This window comes from Ascochyta rabiei, chromosome 18, assembly GCF_004011695.2.
Source record: "Ascochyta rabiei chromosome 18, complete sequence".
In the NCBI taxonomy this organism is placed as follows: Eukaryota; Fungi; Ascomycota; class Dothideomycetes; order Pleosporales; family Didymellaceae; genus Ascochyta; species Ascochyta rabiei.
In genome coordinates, this window is record NC_082422.1 from 194,516 (window position 1) to 210,611 (window position 16,096).

At 53.8% G+C, this 16,096-nt stretch overlaps 7 protein-coding genes across 7 annotated transcripts, besides 3 other annotated features; 4 read left to right on the forward strand and 3 right to left on the reverse strand.

Annotated features, from left to right (window-relative positions):
• Nucleotides 1-46: 46 nt before the first annotated feature.
• EKO05_0009914 (uncharacterized protein) lies at nt 47-1,768 on the reverse strand (the record flags this gene model as incomplete). The annotated part of the gene is made up of 4 exons (XM_038942845.1): nt 47-1,011; nt 1,059-1,334; nt 1,384-1,460; nt 1,512-1,768. The coding sequence occupies 4 exons, from the start codon at nt 1,766-1,768 to the stop codon at nt 47-49; spliced, it is 1,575 nt and encodes a 524-aa protein (XP_038794475.1).
• Nucleotides 1,769-3,241: 1,473 nt separating this feature from the next.
• EKO05_0009915 (uncharacterized protein) lies at nt 3,242-3,916 on the forward strand (the record flags this gene model as incomplete). The annotated part of the gene is made up of 1 exon (XM_038946963.1): nt 3,242-3,916. The coding sequence occupies one exon, from the start codon at nt 3,242-3,244 to the stop codon at nt 3,914-3,916; it is 675 nt and encodes a 224-aa protein (XP_038794476.1).
• A 328-nt stretch (nt 3,917-4,244) lies between these two features.
• Nucleotides 4,245-4,277: a tandem repeat.
• A 5-nt stretch (nt 4,278-4,282) lies between these two features.
• Nucleotides 4,283-4,331: a tandem repeat.
• On the reverse strand, nt 4,315-5,274 carry EKO05_0009916 (uncharacterized protein; the record flags this gene model as incomplete). Its single annotated transcript, XM_038942747.1, has 4 exons — nt 4,315-4,589; nt 4,638-4,885; nt 4,936-5,187; nt 5,234-5,274. The coding sequence occupies 4 exons, from the start codon at nt 5,272-5,274 to the stop codon at nt 4,315-4,317; spliced, it is 816 nt and encodes a 271-aa protein (XP_038794477.1).
• Nucleotides 5,275-5,288: 14 nt separating this feature from the next.
• Nucleotides 5,289-5,356: a tandem repeat.
• Nucleotides 5,357-5,540: 184 nt separating this feature from the next.
• On the forward strand, nt 5,541-6,708 carry EKO05_0009917 (uncharacterized protein; the record flags this gene model as incomplete). Its single annotated transcript, XM_038942891.1, has 3 exons — nt 5,541-5,673; nt 5,728-6,631; nt 6,678-6,708. The coding sequence occupies 3 exons, from the start codon at nt 5,541-5,543 to the stop codon at nt 6,706-6,708; spliced, it is 1,068 nt and encodes a 355-aa protein (XP_038794478.1).
• A 190-nt stretch (nt 6,709-6,898) lies between these two features.
• On the reverse strand, nt 6,899-8,641 carry EKO05_0009918 (uncharacterized protein; the record flags this gene model as incomplete). The annotated part of the gene is made up of 5 exons (XM_038942751.1): nt 6,899-7,753; nt 7,818-7,964; nt 8,015-8,285; nt 8,336-8,464; nt 8,511-8,641. 5 exons carry the CDS (start codon nt 8,639-8,641, stop codon nt 6,899-6,901), a joined length of 1,533 nt encoding a protein of 510 aa, XP_038794479.1.
• A 596-nt stretch (nt 8,642-9,237) lies between these two features.
• Nucleotides 9,238-10,531, forward strand: EKO05_0009919 (uncharacterized protein; the record flags this gene model as incomplete). The annotated part of the gene is made up of 4 exons (XM_038942804.1): nt 9,238-9,693; nt 9,748-9,893; nt 9,940-10,001; nt 10,047-10,531. 4 exons carry the CDS (start codon nt 9,238-9,240, stop codon nt 10,529-10,531), a joined length of 1,149 nt encoding a protein of 382 aa, XP_038794480.1.
• Nucleotides 10,532-11,367: 836 nt separating this feature from the next.
• Nucleotides 11,368-15,460, forward strand: EKO05_0009920 (uncharacterized protein; the record flags this gene model as incomplete). Its single annotated transcript, XM_038942905.1, has 4 exons — nt 11,368-11,846; nt 11,909-13,324; nt 13,377-13,573; nt 13,623-15,460. The coding sequence occupies 4 exons, from the start codon at nt 11,368-11,370 to the stop codon at nt 15,458-15,460; spliced, it is 3,930 nt and encodes a 1,309-aa protein (XP_038794481.1).
• Nucleotides 15,461-16,096: the final 636 nt, after the last annotated feature.

Consider the following 16,096-nt stretch of genomic DNA (forward strand, 5'->3'; position numbering starts at 1 on the left):
TATTGCACATAGATAGGGGCAAGATATAATCAAGATAGACAACGCTTTACTCAAAGCCACGCGCCTCTCGGTCTACAACAGGAACTTCGAACTTCTTCCTCCCGAGTGCGATGTAGTAGATGCCGCCCAGAACCACCCAGCCGACCATGACTACTGTCGAATAATTCATGTTCTGCACGGTAACCGGCATGAAAGTAGGAAACGTCGAGAAGACAATTGCCAGAATTAGCCATGCGCACGACAAAAGGTTCAATCCCAATCCCAGAAACTTTGGCATCTTGAAGAAACCGAACTCGTGTACCGCCAATCTGGTACGACCGTAGATCATGAAGTAGATGATGGGGATCAGATACGACGTGTATAGACCCAGGATGGCCATGGAGAGGATGGCATTGAACGCGGTTGAGTTGCCGAGATAGATGAAGCCAAGTAACATTTGCAGGATGGTGATGAGGACGATAGCGCGAACGGGAATGTGAGAAGACCGGTTTACATATGCAAAGTAGCGGTCGAATGGCGTAGCCTTATCTCGCGCGAATGCCCAGACGGTTCGGGAGGTGGAAGTGACACCAGCAGCGGTGGCTGCGATGGCAATCAATGTGATGATCAGACTCATGACGGTTGCACCAGCGTTGGACTTGGTGGCGTCGAGGAAGATCTGCATGAATGGGAATCCCGTGGGCGTGGCAAGTAGAGTATCCAGGCTGCCAGTTGAGAAGAGCAACATGATGCAGTAGCCGAGTCCGAGAATGCCGTTGACTGTGACGGAGCCAATCATAGCCAAGGGGACGTTGCGTGAAGCGTGAGGCATCTCCTCCGCCAGGTGAACCGCCGCGTCGTACCCAAGCAGCGGGTATACAGACGACAGAAGCCCGACAAGCCAAGAGACGCCGTCATTGGACCACCCGCTGGTGTTGGAAACTTCGGTGAAGACAAACGCAGCAGTGTTCTTGGGTGCCATGACGCCGAGCGTCACCAGAATAGCGAGAAGGCCTGCGATATGCAACACACCTGACTTTATCAGTAAAAATCGGTCATTGGAGCTGCAGGCTGCGTACCAGAAAGTAAGTTGGCCATGGGAAGCATCTTTGAGCCCCATATGTTGACGGCAGCAGCATAGAGCAAGATGAGCCAGTAGAACAACAGACCCTGCCACCTTGCTGGGACGTATGATGTATCGTTCAAGATGATCAGAGCCTGAAGCTGAAGACCAGCCGCAAACGCAGCAGAGGCGGTAAGCACGATCTGTCCTCCAACGTTGATCCAGCCAGTGAACCATGATGCCGCTGCTCGTGTGGAAGCCGGCGAAAGCGCCGCGACCCAGTGGTATTGTCCTGCCGGATTGTCAGCCAATGTGATACGTAGTGTTGCCGGGTATCATACCTCCAGCAGTTGGGTATATGGAAGCGATCTCGCCCAAGGAGCATGCAATTGCAATCGTACAGACGACTGAAATGAGTCTATTGGTGTTAGGTCACATCTTACTGATGAGCACTTGATAGATGGCTTACAGGTTGAAGAACAAACATGGGGCACCACCGGTAGTCAACGCGGTTGCGATGACTGTCGACAGTGCTTCCCAAGTTGCCATCAAACAGAGACACAAACTACCCAGCGACCATATTGAATAGCTTCTTTCTAATTCCTGGACGTGACCAATCTGTGCTAGGCGGTCGTCGTCGTCCGTAGTCGGTGGGAACTGCTTGAGGTCTGGGTCTGCCATCTGGATGTGTTCGGCGTTGTTCAGTTTTGTGTGGATCTCTGTCATTCTCGTGGTGTATGACTCGGGATTTATAGATGTGCTGCTGAGGGTAGATGAAAGATAAGGTTGACGTTTAGGTCACCTATCTTGATAGACCTTGGTGCGTGTATCGTGTTAGATAGTAACACCCTGGTACAAGGCAGGGCGGAATTGTTCCGGCAGTGCGGTAACCGTAGAAACAGGCTAGGACAGCCCGTTCAGCGGCGAACAATGGCAGGGCGACGCGCAAAATGCGGGGGTTAGTGCACATCTCCCCGGGTTGAAAAGTAGATCTGTCGTTTCCACATGCGGTATGATATACTGTTGATGAGTTTAGTCCGGGTTTAAAACCACGTCAAACAAGAATATAGGCATTGTCAAGGATATATCGGAAATTAAAAAATACGATGCTTGCCTCCATGGAGAGTAGTAACAAAAGATCCAGAACAAAACGTTGAGTTGGGGTTACGGATGTTTGTACTGGGCGTTGTTGAGGCTCACATGCAGCTACGGTGCGATTTCGGCTTGAACGATGAGGGCCTCGGAGCTTTCCTCCTTCACTGATAAGAGCGCAGCAAGCGCCAGACTGGACGGACCAATGATGGGCGCATGACACACGGCAGATAAGGAGGTGGAGGCTGAGATAGTCCGGAAGTGTGGCGCGGAACAGGGCTTGGATTTCCGAAAATCAAAGAATCTCCGGTTGACAGTTGGAGCTTTGCAGAATGACACATACTCGTAATTCCTGGTATCTCGAACATACAAAACAAGAGGCCGCACATGTAACTGGAGTGTGCCGGTATATCTATGATCCCAGTAGTCATCGAACTGTCTCTCGTGACTTGGCATCGAACGACAATCTGGCGCCGAGCCAGGTATGAAAACAATCTGTGCAATGCTGGAGGGCGACCAGACTCGCTGTCGCAGGTCGAGCACGAGATCTGGAGCGATTCAAGATGATGCCACCGCACAGTGCACAGTCAGCAGAGGATGACGCCGCCAAATGGCAGCCCTGGCGCCCTTGCAGCGAAGGAAGGATCGGGTGAGTTCGGGAAGGACCCACAGCCCCACCCGAAGTCAAGCGAACGTACTCAGGTACAACCACCATCGTCGACCTCACGCGACCGACGAGCCTCGCGTCACACCACCATGTTGTGGATGGAATCCGGCGGCCACGGCGCATGGCCTCACATTCCACTCTTTCTGGCCTTCCCAAATCGTAACATGAGCGTGACCTGAGGGAATTGCACCGACATGGCGGCACCGGGCGGGGTCGCTGCAGCTCAGAGGTACGAATGAAGTCACATAAAGAGCTTGATGTGACCCCTCACGAGAGCTTCCCCTCAGCTTAGCACAGCTACAAAACTGCCTTGATCAGCACCTCACGCCATTTCCTCAGCTTCACAGCATCTCTCATCTTGTCCAATTCTCCCACCGGTGCTCAATTGAAGCTCTCCAAACCAATTCTCCAACTCGACAACATTTGAGAATTGAGACAAAATGGCTGCCAAATACTCCCGCCGCCCCTCCCACCTCAGCGAATCCCTCTCCCCAAACACAATCCCGGAGCTATCCATCCTCCCGCACCCCCTCCCCACCGACGCGCTCCCATGCGGGCAGCTGGTGTCGCTGCACTCCCAGCACACACCTTCCTCACTCGAAGAGCGCGACTACGACGACATCGGCACGCGGTGGTACAAAGACGTCATCTTCTTGGACACGAAAACCGGCGCTTTCCTTGAGTCCTTCGGCGGCACGCACCTAGTGGAGAAGCCTTTAGGTGCCGGCCAGGAAGCCGGGACGATCGAGGCTGAGGAGCAGCGGGTTCGGCTGCTCAAGGATCCCGAGGCGAGTCTGAAGCGCATCTGGGCCGAGGACGATGCGGCTCGGAAGTGGATTCAGGAGCAAGGGGAGGTGGGGTTCGTGGTTGCGATTCGCGCGGTCAGTAATGCGAGCTACAAGCGTGCTAGGCTTGTTGATACTGGTGTGAAGACGTGGGAGGTTGTTAGGGAGGTCGGCGGCCAGGATGCGAGTGGGAAGAGGAGGGATTCTGGACTCGATGTCAAGCCGACGAACAGTAAGCTTGATGTGGTTGGTGTGGTGGTCAGGCGCGTTGTTATGGAGGGAGATGACGTGGGACTGGGTGGGGAGTTGGGCGCTGAGTACTGGAACTGACCGAGGGGGCTCTGACCTCATCAACGGTAGCATGGTGACAAGACGATGGTTGTATTTTTTTTGGCGTTGGATGGGGGTTTCTGCATAGTATGCTCCAGTTAAAATCAAGTCGATTATCAAATTCAATCCATTCCACGACTTCACTTCGTCATCGTGCCCCCAGATCTGTCACAGCCTCGCTTCGTCATCGTGAACCCAGGTCTGGCACAACCTCGTGGGCTGAGCCAGCAAGCCCAGCTTGAGTGCGCAAGACGGCAAACACTTGCAACGAACGCCCAACACCGATCATGCATTCGTCTCATGGCAGCGAACAATGAACATGACAGAAACGTGACGTGACGTGACGTGACGTGACGTGACGACAGGGTGCCGTGACGTTACGACAGCGTGACGTGACGTTACGATAGGGTGACGTCGCTCGCCTCGTCTCCGTTCTGCTGCATGTTGACGTCCTCCCCTCCAGCCAGGAGCTTTGTCTGCACGCTGGCGTCTGGCGGCCCAACACCGGGAGTCGTGGCCGCAACATTGCCGTCCTCGTCGACGAACTCGAAGTTGTAGCGGGACAGGAGGTGGGGGATGGCTGACAGCTGCGGGCCGTAGCGTGCGGTGTTGTCGTAGAGCTCGAAGAGGGGCACGGCGAGGAGCTTCATGTTCTTGGGCACGCTGAGCACTTCTGATGGGAGTCAGCGTCGGCGCGGCAGTGACAGAGGGCGTGACGTACTGCTGCGCGGCAGCTGGATGAAGTAGAGCTTCTTGCACTCCTTCGGCCGCGTGACGTGGGCGGGGATGAAGGGGTACATGAACGTCTCGAAGTTGGGGCGCCACCACTGCGCCAGCGTGTCGCCGACCTGCCACTCGTCGTTGACGCCCTCGCCGGTGAACTGCGTGCCGACGGGAGCGAGGCGCTCGTTCAGGCGCGCCTTGAAGCCCTCGATCTCGTCGTCCTCTGCGCGCAGGTAGTCGCCGGGGCTGGCTGACGTCAGCATGCTCTCTCGCTTGGTGGCTGTGCGCGAACGTACAGCTTGAAGAAGGCGTTTGCAATCTGCAGCATGAGGATGTGCGGGTGGTTGTGCTCGTGGCAGACCAGAATCGCCTCGCTCGTCCGGCGCATGCCGTGTTCGCTGTAGTGCTCTTCCAGCCGCTTCAGCCGCGCCAGCACCGACGGGTCCTCTTCAGGCTGGCCATCCTTTGTGCCGAACGTGTAGTTGCTGAGAGGATACAGGCGGATCGTCTTGGGCTGGTTCGCGTTGAAGTCCTTGGGGAGCACAGGGCTGGCCAGTGTTAGCTTGTCGCAGCGCAGACCAGGCCAGTGCGTACGGATATGAGCTCTGGGAAGCGTTCTGCGTTATCGTCGACATGGTGCTTGCTGTTGTCGTCAAGCGTCAATCGTCAGTCGTCAGTCGTCAGTCGTCAATCGTCAATCGTCAACCGTCAATCGTCGGGCGCTGGAGCGGCCGGTGCCAGCGTCGCGACAACCGACCAGCAAGCGCCGTCACCGCCCTGACAGCCGGACAGGGGTACCAAGTACGCGACTCTAGCGAGGCGTGTGGGGACTCGACGGACTCGACCACCACCACCAGGGTTCACGGCGCTGACATCATTGGCCGACCTAACAACAACAGCCATGACATCCAGCCCCAGCCTCCCGCCCATTCTCGTCTTTGATGCCGTCTCAGGAGAGTATCGAGACCCGAGCGACTCGGCTGATACCACGGCCAAGATCGATGCGCCCACACGCACCGTGCTGGTCACGGGAGGTACTTCGCCACCTGCACTGTCTACAACAACACCTGGCTAACTAACAAGCAAAGCAAGTGGCCTCTTGGGACGACAAGTGCAGCGCCAGTTCGCTCGAGCTGGCTGGAAAGCCGTTGGCACTGGACTCAACCGCATCAATCCCCCAGACGTGCTCAAGCTCAACATCCTCAACGCCAAAGACATCGAGCAATTGCTGGACGATGTGAAGCCTGACGTCGTCGTTCACTGCGCAGCAAACCGTTTCCCAGACTCGTGCACAGCCAATCCAGCAGCCGCTCGCAACATCAACGTGCAAGCCAGCCGTGCACTGGCCGAAGCCACAGTCGCACGTGACATTTTTCTCATCTACATCTCCACCGACTACGTGTTCCCCGGCCGGCCAGGCGAGGCGCCGTACAAAGCAACCTCAGCGCCCGACCCACCAAACGTGTACGGCCGCACCAAGCTCGAGGGCGAAAGAGCCGTCCTCGACGTAGCATCCCAGGCCAACGCGCGCAACAAGGCCGTCGTTCTCCGCGTCCCCGTTCTCTACGGCTCCTGCGACGAGCCTAAAGAAAGCGCCGTCAACGTCCTCATGTCGCAGCTATGGGCTGCACAGAAGCTCTCACCAGCCGACGCAAAAGTCACCGTCGACGACCACGCTCTGCGCTTCCCCACCAACACAGACGACGTGGGGCGCGTGTGCCGCGACGTCTCTGACTTCTATCGAAGCACAGAGAATGCCGACCGAGAGCTGCCGCGCATCCTGCAGTTCAGCTCCGAGGACCAGATGACCAAGTGGCAGATTGTGCAGAAGTTTGCTGAGATTACGGGATTGCCGCTTGACAATCTCGCGCCGTCCAAGCCGCAGGAAGAGCCAAGTGATGGGACGGTGAGACCGTATGACTGCCATCTCGACACGGGTGAGCTGAAGGAGCTGGGTATTGATGTGACAACCATTGGGTTCAAGGAGTGGTGGTAGGTACTCTCAGTGATTCACTGCGCTGTTGCTAACGAGAGATAGGAGCAAGGAGCTTGGTGTCTTTCAGCGGTAAAGATCTCTTAGACCTGTCACATCACGGAGATAACTTTTTGTATTCTTGTAGTGATGTCTACTTCATTCCAAGGCCACACTCGAACAAAAGCACCGTCGCCCTAGGAAGGGTCAAGAGAGTACACGCCAGCTTGCGTGCTACGAGAGTCTTTCTACAACGTCTCAAACTCCTCAAACTTATGCACACACTTCTACGCTGCTGCTTGCACCAGTGTCCCCTCCCCCTCCGTCCCACGACCAACCTCCGCCTCAATCTGACTCTGACAAGTAACCTCAATCTTCCTCTGTGCGCCTTTCGGCGCCGCAAATAGCGCCTTAATCCTCTGCATCTGCTCCTCCTTTGCGTCCCTCCACTGCTGTGTATGCCCCGCCAACTGCCCCTTCCCGCGCGCGGCCAACTCCCTATTCATCCACCCCACCAACTCAGCCACATACTCCTCCTCCCCCTCCCTCAAGCTATGGAAGCTCTTACCAAGCCCCTTCTTCTCGACCCTCTGCACGTACTCCGCTCGCATATCCGCAGTGCTGGGGAGTCGGGCGTCGCCGGCGAAGACGTGCGCGACGACCATGGCCTGGAACTCGAAGAGGGTGAAAGTTGCCGTGAAGAAGGGGACGCCTACGAATGCAAGCGAGGGGTCCGGGATGTAGAAGATGTCTTTGTGCAGGTTGTGGAACATAGTGCCGTCTGTGACCAGCACCTCTTCGTTGGCGGCGTGCGCAGGGACGTCGTCGGCGTGCAGGTGTGCGAGGAAGGGCAGCGTGAGGTGGTAGCCTGTGCACAGGATCACGTGGTGGATGTCGCAGAGTTGCGCGCCGGATTTTAGCGTCACCGTTAGTGGGATCGCGTCTGAGGGCTGCAGGGGCGTGCTTGAGCCGGACGTAGAGAAAGAAATGACTTCATCCACGCGGATGCCATTCTCCGGCAGCAACGCAGACGATAGGTCGAATTGTCCGTTGCGGTGGGATTGGTAGATTGTGTTGGCAAAAGGACCGAGTTCGCGCGCAATGTCAGTAGCGGAGACGGACCCCCCAATGAGGAGGAAGTTCTGGATTTGCTGTCAGTCACAACCTAAACTGGGTTTCCTTCAGCTCAAAGTCAGTCGGGCTCACCTTGCCGCGGAAGTCTTCGGGTTTTCGATAGCCTTTCGAATGCTGCACTCGCTGTGGATACCGGCGCTTCCACTCTGCCAGGCCAGGGATATCCGGAATTCTCGGAGCATGATAGTGGCCTGACGCGACAACAACGGCATCGAAGTCCTTTAGCCAAGGTTAGATCACAATCCTGCGACTGCAGCGGGGAAACGTACAGAAATGGAAGTTTCTCGAGATTGCGTCCCGTTGTCGCGAATCTGTAGCGTCGAAGTCCGTACAGTCCACTTCTTGCCTTCTTTTGATACATTCTGGACCTCGGTGTTGTATCTTGTGACAGCATCGACGCTGGTGGTGAGCGCCGTATCTTGGATATAATCCTTGAGCACGCTATGTGGCACGAAATCCTCCGTGCCGGGCGGAAATCTGTTCAACGTGGTTTCGAGAAGGCGCGTGGATACGTTGTTTTGGAGCCCGATATAACACGGCCTATCTCACGGTCAGCCAAAAGTCGTGTCGCGCGAGACAGGCACTCATACCCTGGCGGGGCATGCAACAGTCGTTCGAGCTCCAGATCTTGGACATCCTCTTTCGTGTAGCTTGTCCCCGCCTTCGAAGCTGATACGGATGGGTATGCAGGCTCAAGTGGCTTTCTCTCGTCGTAAAGCCTGACAAAATTAATCGGCAGTCGTTTAACCTACCGAAGTGACTTACCAAATGCCACCAGCAGCACTAGAGCGCTCGAAGACAGTCACGTCAAGACCTTTGTTCTTAAGATGCGCCGCAGTGACCACGCCGGAAATGCCGGCTCCAATAACGGCTACGCTTTTGCTGTTGGAAGACATGTCAAGTGCGACTGACGTGTGCCGCGAAAGATCTCAAATCACAGTGCCGTTCGGATTGTGCAATCGTGAGAGCTGGAGGCTGGTATTCACCAGATATAATCCTCGTATTACACAGGGGGACAGACAGGTTCGCAGCAGCCAGCCAGAAGAATGATGTGACACGAGGCTCGGCTGCCTGACTTGTATATAACTCGACTGAGACCTCGGTCTCTGATGGCGTGAGTTGTCCGGGATGGCTGGGCGCGATGGTGGATAAAGATGGCATCATGTATCATCTGCGCGTGTTCCGAAGCGAGAAGCCCCAACATGAGCTTCCTCCATAGAGTCCTCGAGGATGCGAAATTGGTCCGGCCGATGTCTCGAGATGCTCAATGGTGAGTGGACGCGCGCCATAGGCTAGGTAGTTGACGTGATCCCTGAACCCCGCAACACCAACACTATGCGGCATGAACACGCGTCTCTAAGGCTGCAACGTCCTTCAGTGCATTAGCAAGGGTGCTCTGATAAGTTGAGCGGTCAACGAAGGGTAGAGAAATATAAAAGTAACCACTGGGCGCGCCCGTAACGTAAGCACAAGCTCACACGCCTCCAACAAGATGGCACCTATAGCGATTCCAATCCACTCAGGTATCCAAGAGAGGGACACCGTCCAGCCCAAAAAGGTTACCTTGGATCTGCCAGAGCTCGCAAAGAAGAGGTTTGAGAAAGCAGGCATTGACCTTTCAGCTGGCTATCCGTACACACCTGCGACACCCCTGTATGTTGACGATGTGTATAAGATCAGGGACTATGATCGCGAGCACGTAGAACCTGGATCTCGAGCTGATCCAGAGAAGAAAGCTCTGTTCAATGCAGCCAAGGAAGTCATACACCTCACTGCTCACATCGGTACTGAGATCGTGGGCCTACAGTTGAAGGATCTCACCGACCAGCAAAAGGATGAGCTTGGCCTGTTGATTGCGGAAAGAAGTGTGGTCTTTTTCAGAGACCAGGACCTCTCACCTCAAGAGCAGTTGAAGCTTGGTGAATGGTATGGCGAGGTTGAAGTCCATGTAGGGGTTCACTACTCATTCGTACATTGTGACGGTAGCTAACCATGGGTGTAGCCTCAACTACCTTCAGTGCCAGGCGTCCCAGGTACAACTGTGATCTGGCCTGCACTTCAGGCTACTGAATTTCCAGCCAGCTTCAGGCAGCCGGGAGGAGCGGCCAGGTGGCACTCCGATCTCGTGCACGAGAGGCAGCCAGCAGGGTAAGCTTGAATGTCTTGCAAGTGAATGAAGACTAACCAATAGTAGTGTAACTCACCTCCATAACGATACAGTTCCAAAGATTGGCGGCGATACACTGTGGGCTTCAGGTAGGTACTGATTATAATAATCGAATCGAGGGCTGACGAGTGTAGGCTATGCAGCATACGAGAAGCTGTCGCCAGACTTCAGGAAGATCATTGACGGCAAGCAGGCTGTCTACCGCGGCACGTATCCATACCTTGACCGCAACAACCCCACAGCCGGGCCGAAGTACGTCGAGCGCGTGCATCCGCTCGTTCGAGTGCATCCTGCGACGGGTTGGAAGGCGCTGTGGGTCAACCGAGCCATGACTGTGCGCATTGTTGGCCTGGATAAGGCTGAGAGTGACTTGATCCTCGGGTACTTGTATGATGTGTACGAGAAGAACGTCGACATCCAGGTGCGGTTCAGGTGGACGCCTGGCACTTCTGCGCTGTGGGACAACAGAATCACGATTCACAACGCCAGCTGGGACTATGAAGGAAGTGAGCCGAGGCACGGCACGAGAGTAATATCGCTCGCGGAGAAACCCTACTTCGATGCGAAGGCACCTACAAGGCGACAGGCTCTCGGTCTTGCTGGTCCTGACGATGTGTGATGGGCAGACTGATGGTTTCTTACTACGTAACTGGGGGCCTAGCTCAGCCCTGTAAAAACAGGAACCACAATTCAGTCAAAAAGGCAACGGTGTTTACATTCAGGAAAAATTCTCTTGTCAAAGCAAAAACCTGATCACAAACACAGAAGGGCGATAAAGCAGGTGTACTTTGAATTTTACAGCTGCATGTGATGCACCATCCTTGGCGGTTGAGTGTGAGACAGTTGGTAGATGCGAAGGAAGGGAAAAGGAGCGACGGTGGGTCGGCCGCTAGCGCCTTCCTCCAACCGCATCGTTGCGGCTGTTTCCTCTGCCGTCCTGCCGAGTTCGGCACCCTACCTAGCTCAGCATCACTTTGTTGACCAACTTGACCACAGTCTTTCATCAACCAGCTCATGCATTGCTTGATAACCTGTACCCTTCCCACTCATCACTCTGTCGCAAGCTCTGCAGAAACAGACTTCCGTCGACATGCGAAAAAGAAGTCCATGAGCGTAGGGTTTATCGCAGTTCGTTTGAGGACTGCAAGAATTCTTTAGAGACGTTCTTCCAGCTGCGGTTACCGCCGCGGCTTGGGTCCCAATGTAGTGGCCGCCTTACGCCCTAGTGTTTTGCGACACATGGGTTAGGAAGTTGATTGGAGCATGTGACGCAGCGGGCGGTACGGCTGCAGGTCTGGCGGTTACAGCTCACCGGAAGACTATTAAGTATGCCACCGACCTACGAGAAAGCTGGACGTAGCTTCAGAAGAATTATCTTTTTCGTCTTCTTACTTGCTCTTGTTTCTGTTTGTCGCCCACGTCCTGGCGGCTGACGGATCTGCACACGTTGCGGAAATGGCTTCTGTTCAGACGCCATTTCTGGGTGCAATTCCCGAAAATGTCAACACCAAAACCCCAGGCTCGCACGTTGTGGAGTTGCCATGGTGGAAGCGGGCGCGTTCAAATCCACCAAAATCCACATGGAAACCAAACGCATACCGACTTCTTCCTCTAGCGGCTGTCATCGCTGCATCTTGGGCGCTCATCGTCGTTTTGCAACTCCTGCTCACTAAAAGCCAAAAGGAAGGAGGCATTATAATCGCTGAAGCTATCGATGATATACCTCTCAGTACATCGTTTTTGTATCTCTACCTACCAACAGTCATCGCATTAGTCTTTGGTATCTTCTGGGGTTGGATCGATCTTCAAGTGAAGAGACTAGAGCCTTATCACCAGCTAAGCAAGCCTGACGGAGCATGGGGCAAGGACAGCTTACTGCTCAGCTATCCTTTTGACTTCTTACCGTTGGTACCTGTAAGCGCTCTCAAGAAAAAGTAAGAGCCGCTCACAAGTTCTCACCATGCTATTGAGATGAAACAAGCTGACTGCTGCACAGGCACTGGGCGGTCTTCTGGGCCAGTACATGTGTCGTGTTCGTGACTTGGGGCGTTGTTCCGTTCCAGGCAGGTATATTCTCGTCCGAAACAATACGGCTTTCTTCGACGATCGGCTTCTCGCATACAACTGGTTTCATCCCAGCGAGCGAGCAAAGCGACAAAGTGGATGCTCGATATATCCACTCTGCCCATGGCATTATATGGCTCAACGAGACGTTGCCTCCGTACATGACACGCGACTACACACTCACGCCATTCGAGCCGGAAATAGCAGAGCTTGGAAGGAAGGGCAATCACCGCACCTGGACCTCGACGTCAACCCTCTACAGTTTGGACATGAACTGCGAAAAACCAGGAGTAAGCTCAAAAGCTGAGCAGCAAAGCTCTGATGGGTCCGATTCAACCACAGTTCGAAATTCGCAATGGACAAGCAGCGACGGTTGCGCTTTTCCAACTTCTTACTACACCCCGATTGGCAATGAAACACTTGGACCAAAGAAATATTTCAACAACAGTAAATCTATATGGGTGACCAAAGAGTACGCATCAGTTTACATTGGCTTTTATCCCACTGATAATGCCGATTACTATCTCAAGACCTACTGTCCGCAAAACGCCAACCATACCTTCATGGCATGGTTCACAAAGAACAAGCAGCGAGACGAAGACCCGCCGAACGAAGTGACTCGGCTCTACTGCACGCCTTTCTACTATGAGCAAGAAGTAGTCGCGACGATAGATGCTAAGACCAGAGCACCTATCAATATCACCACAACGAGTGGCAAGAGGGCACTTCCCGCCGAGAAATGGAACTCGACTTACTTCGAACAACAGATGAACACCGGCCAGCTGAATGAGTTCATCCGTGGTGCTCTTCCGTTAGACAAATGGCCTGATCAACTGGAGACTATATCCACGCATCCCGTAAGCTTGATTAATTTCGCGACCGATATACAACCCATGGCGGGATACATAATAGGGGCCTCGCAGCGACCACTGGAGGAGCTACTGGATTCTCGCGCCTTGGCTGCCGCTTATGAGTCTGTTTATCGCATTGTCTTTGCTCGATCAATGGTTCAGATTCTGGATCAAGATTTCACAACTACTTTCAACAGTTCAGGCCGCTATGACTACGAGGCAGCCGCAATTGTCGTCGTGCCTGTGTTCACCTACATCGTCGAGGGGCTGCTGGGCTTTGTTTCAGTTTGCGGTATCATCCTATTATTGATTTCTCTGAAACTTACCTGGAAAATACGCTCTGATCCAGCGACCATTGCAAGCATCCAATCGCTGGTTGCTGACAACACAACCCTCCTTCAAGAGTTCAGCGCACTAGACCGCGCAAGTATGGACGAGATCGAGACAAGCCTCAAAGACAAAAAGTTCAAGCTAGACTGTGATCAAGAAGGTGTTGTGTAAGTTAGCCGATGAGGTTTCAATACGGCTATGAGACTGATCAGACTATAGTATTATCGAAGCTGATAGTTTCGATACAGTCCGCAACCACGCCCACGGTGCAGTACAGATTGAATCAGAAGAATCCCAAATGGTCAAGCCGGTTCGACCCAAGGAGTTCAGAGCTTTCATGATCCTACTCTTTCTACTGCTTCAGGTTGCATTGGCGGCTGTACTGGGTGTATTGCTCCATAAAAGCCAGCCTTTTGGTGAGCTCCGTGACCTTTCCAAAACGATAAGCCTACTAACATTAAGCAGGCATCGTCAGACCGTCCACAAACCCCTTGGTCCGCCAACTGCTCGAGAACTACATACCTACGGCGCTCGCGACATTGATCGAACCGATTTGGATTCTCGTAAACCGACTTCTTTGCATGCTTCAACCACTCGAAGAGCTTCGTGGCGGCCACGCGGCTGCAAGTCGCTCCATCGAAGCCGACTACAGCTCGCTCCCGCCGCAACTCGTCATTTTCAAAGCCTTGAAATCATCGCACTTCAAACTCGCAGCTGTCTGCACTATGGCGCTACTTGCCAACTTTCTAGCGGTTGCATTCTCTGGGATGTTCCATGAAAGTTCGGTGCTAGTGCCTCGAAACGTGCAGCTAGTTCCACCATACCAGGCAAAGTTCGTTGATGTCAATGGTACTGTCGGTCCAGGTGACACTAGCCGCGACATGGAGCAGAATCCATCTGGCGCTTATACTGGAGGATCGGGTTATGATCAGTTCATGGTCGCCGAGTCCAACTATACCACAGGAAACCCGCTGCCCGCCTGGACCGACAATGAGTTCATGTATATTCCTTTCATGAACGAAACAAAGTATAACGGGTCTGAAGGCGTTAAAGGTCAAACTACCGCATTTGGTTCCACCCTTGAGTGCAAGACAATACCAGATACTGACTTCCACGTCAATCTCAGAAGTTCGATTACCGATACATATGCAAATATCAGCATCACGATGCTGGACGATCTAAGTGGCGAGCACGTCACCTGTTCTACGCGATTGACAGTGGAACGAGGCCCGGCACCGACTCTCGGTTTACCTCCAGTGTGCGGCTCAGGCAGACTGGCAATGGAGTTTGTCCTTCGATTTCCGTCCCAATCGAACGCAACTCGCGCAGAGCGTGATTTCTGCCAACAGACTGCCTTCTTGGGATATGTTCGAGGAGAAAATAGCTGGTGTATACCAGAGAAGAACGGTACCACAACACTTGATGACTCTACCGCTGTCTTTATTGGCTGTCGAGCAAAGCTTGTTGCTGGTCAGGCGAACGTCCGTGTCGACAAAAATGGGCGGGTAGAAAACGTGACAGACCTTGACGTGTCTTCCACACTCTCTTCTGACTTCTACAATCAGCACTTTACGAACAGTACTTCGGGACCTACTACAGCTGGAGGTGCTGATGATCTGATCGCCCAAGCCCACCGCTATCTCTTCCAATCCCAGGGCCGAAGGTACCACAACGACTCTTTCGCTACCGACTTTATGAATTACTTCATGATCAAGCAGACGAATGATAGCCGGCTCCTTGACCCTAACTCACCCCTGCCTTCACTTGAAGATATTACTGGGAAACTATACCCGGTTTACAAGAAGCTCTTCGCAATCTGGCTTGGTATCAACAAGGACAAGCTTTTGGTCCCATGGAACGACGCTTCCGTACCAGCAATCCAAGGACAAACGAATGAGCTCCAGACACGCATTTTCTTGTCGATGCCACTTTTTGTCATGGCCGAAGTAATATTGGCACTGTACGCCATTGTGGCGATATGCATCTACCTGTGGCGACCAGGCAAGTTTCTGCCTAGAATGCCTATCTCTATTGGCGCGATCATAGCGCTTTTTGCTGCTAGCGAAGCAGTCCAGGACATGCGTGGAACGAGTCTATTTACGAAGAAGGAGCGTGGACAACACCTTGAGAGACTTGGGAGAATGTACGGCTATGGTTCGTTTGCGGGCACTGATGGCAAGCCGCACGAGGGTATCGAAAAGGAGCCCTTGGTGAACGCTGTACCACTTCTAGGCGTGATGAAAAAAGTCCAGATTGGCTTTTCAGAGAAGAGCCTAGGGCTGCGACGCGGTAAAGCGCACTGAGGGTACGCTCAATAGCTGTGTTTGGTGATAGATCGAATCACCTACTTTCGAGTTCTCCGTCTGATTCTCAAGCGTATATTGCACCCTGCCGTCTGGACCAACACGGCTCGCTCTCCCCTGTCAGACGCTCTTGCTCGTTGTTCAGCTGGCAGATAGGAAATGAGCGAGCGACAGCTGGGCCAGCTCTGCGCGGATGCTTTTTGTCTTGCCGCTGCAGAGTATGCTTCTTCGGGCGACGGTAAGAGTTGTGTGGTGCTTACATCTCCGCTGTTGACGGCCGCACTTCATCGAGGTGGCGAGAAGGAAGGTGTGACCTTTCGTAAATTCTGAAGGAGTGGAGACGACAAGGAAAAAGTCAATCGTGAACATGTGTGGACTCACGATAGCCAAGGCTTGGGAGTTCCTGTTGAGGCAGGCACAACAGGGGATGTCTTCGTGGTTGCCCTGTTCGATCCTACACGTCGAGTCGACAGACACACGCTCACTCTACTCCCTTCGCAACGACATTTCCTCCAGCCTGTTTTATCTGCGAGTCCGTACCCACGAGTTCGTTGGCGATATTCCCCGGCGCACTTTGGTGGAGACCGAATGTTTCGTTTCACGGAGGCCATCAGACCCCGCTGGTCCTGATTGCCT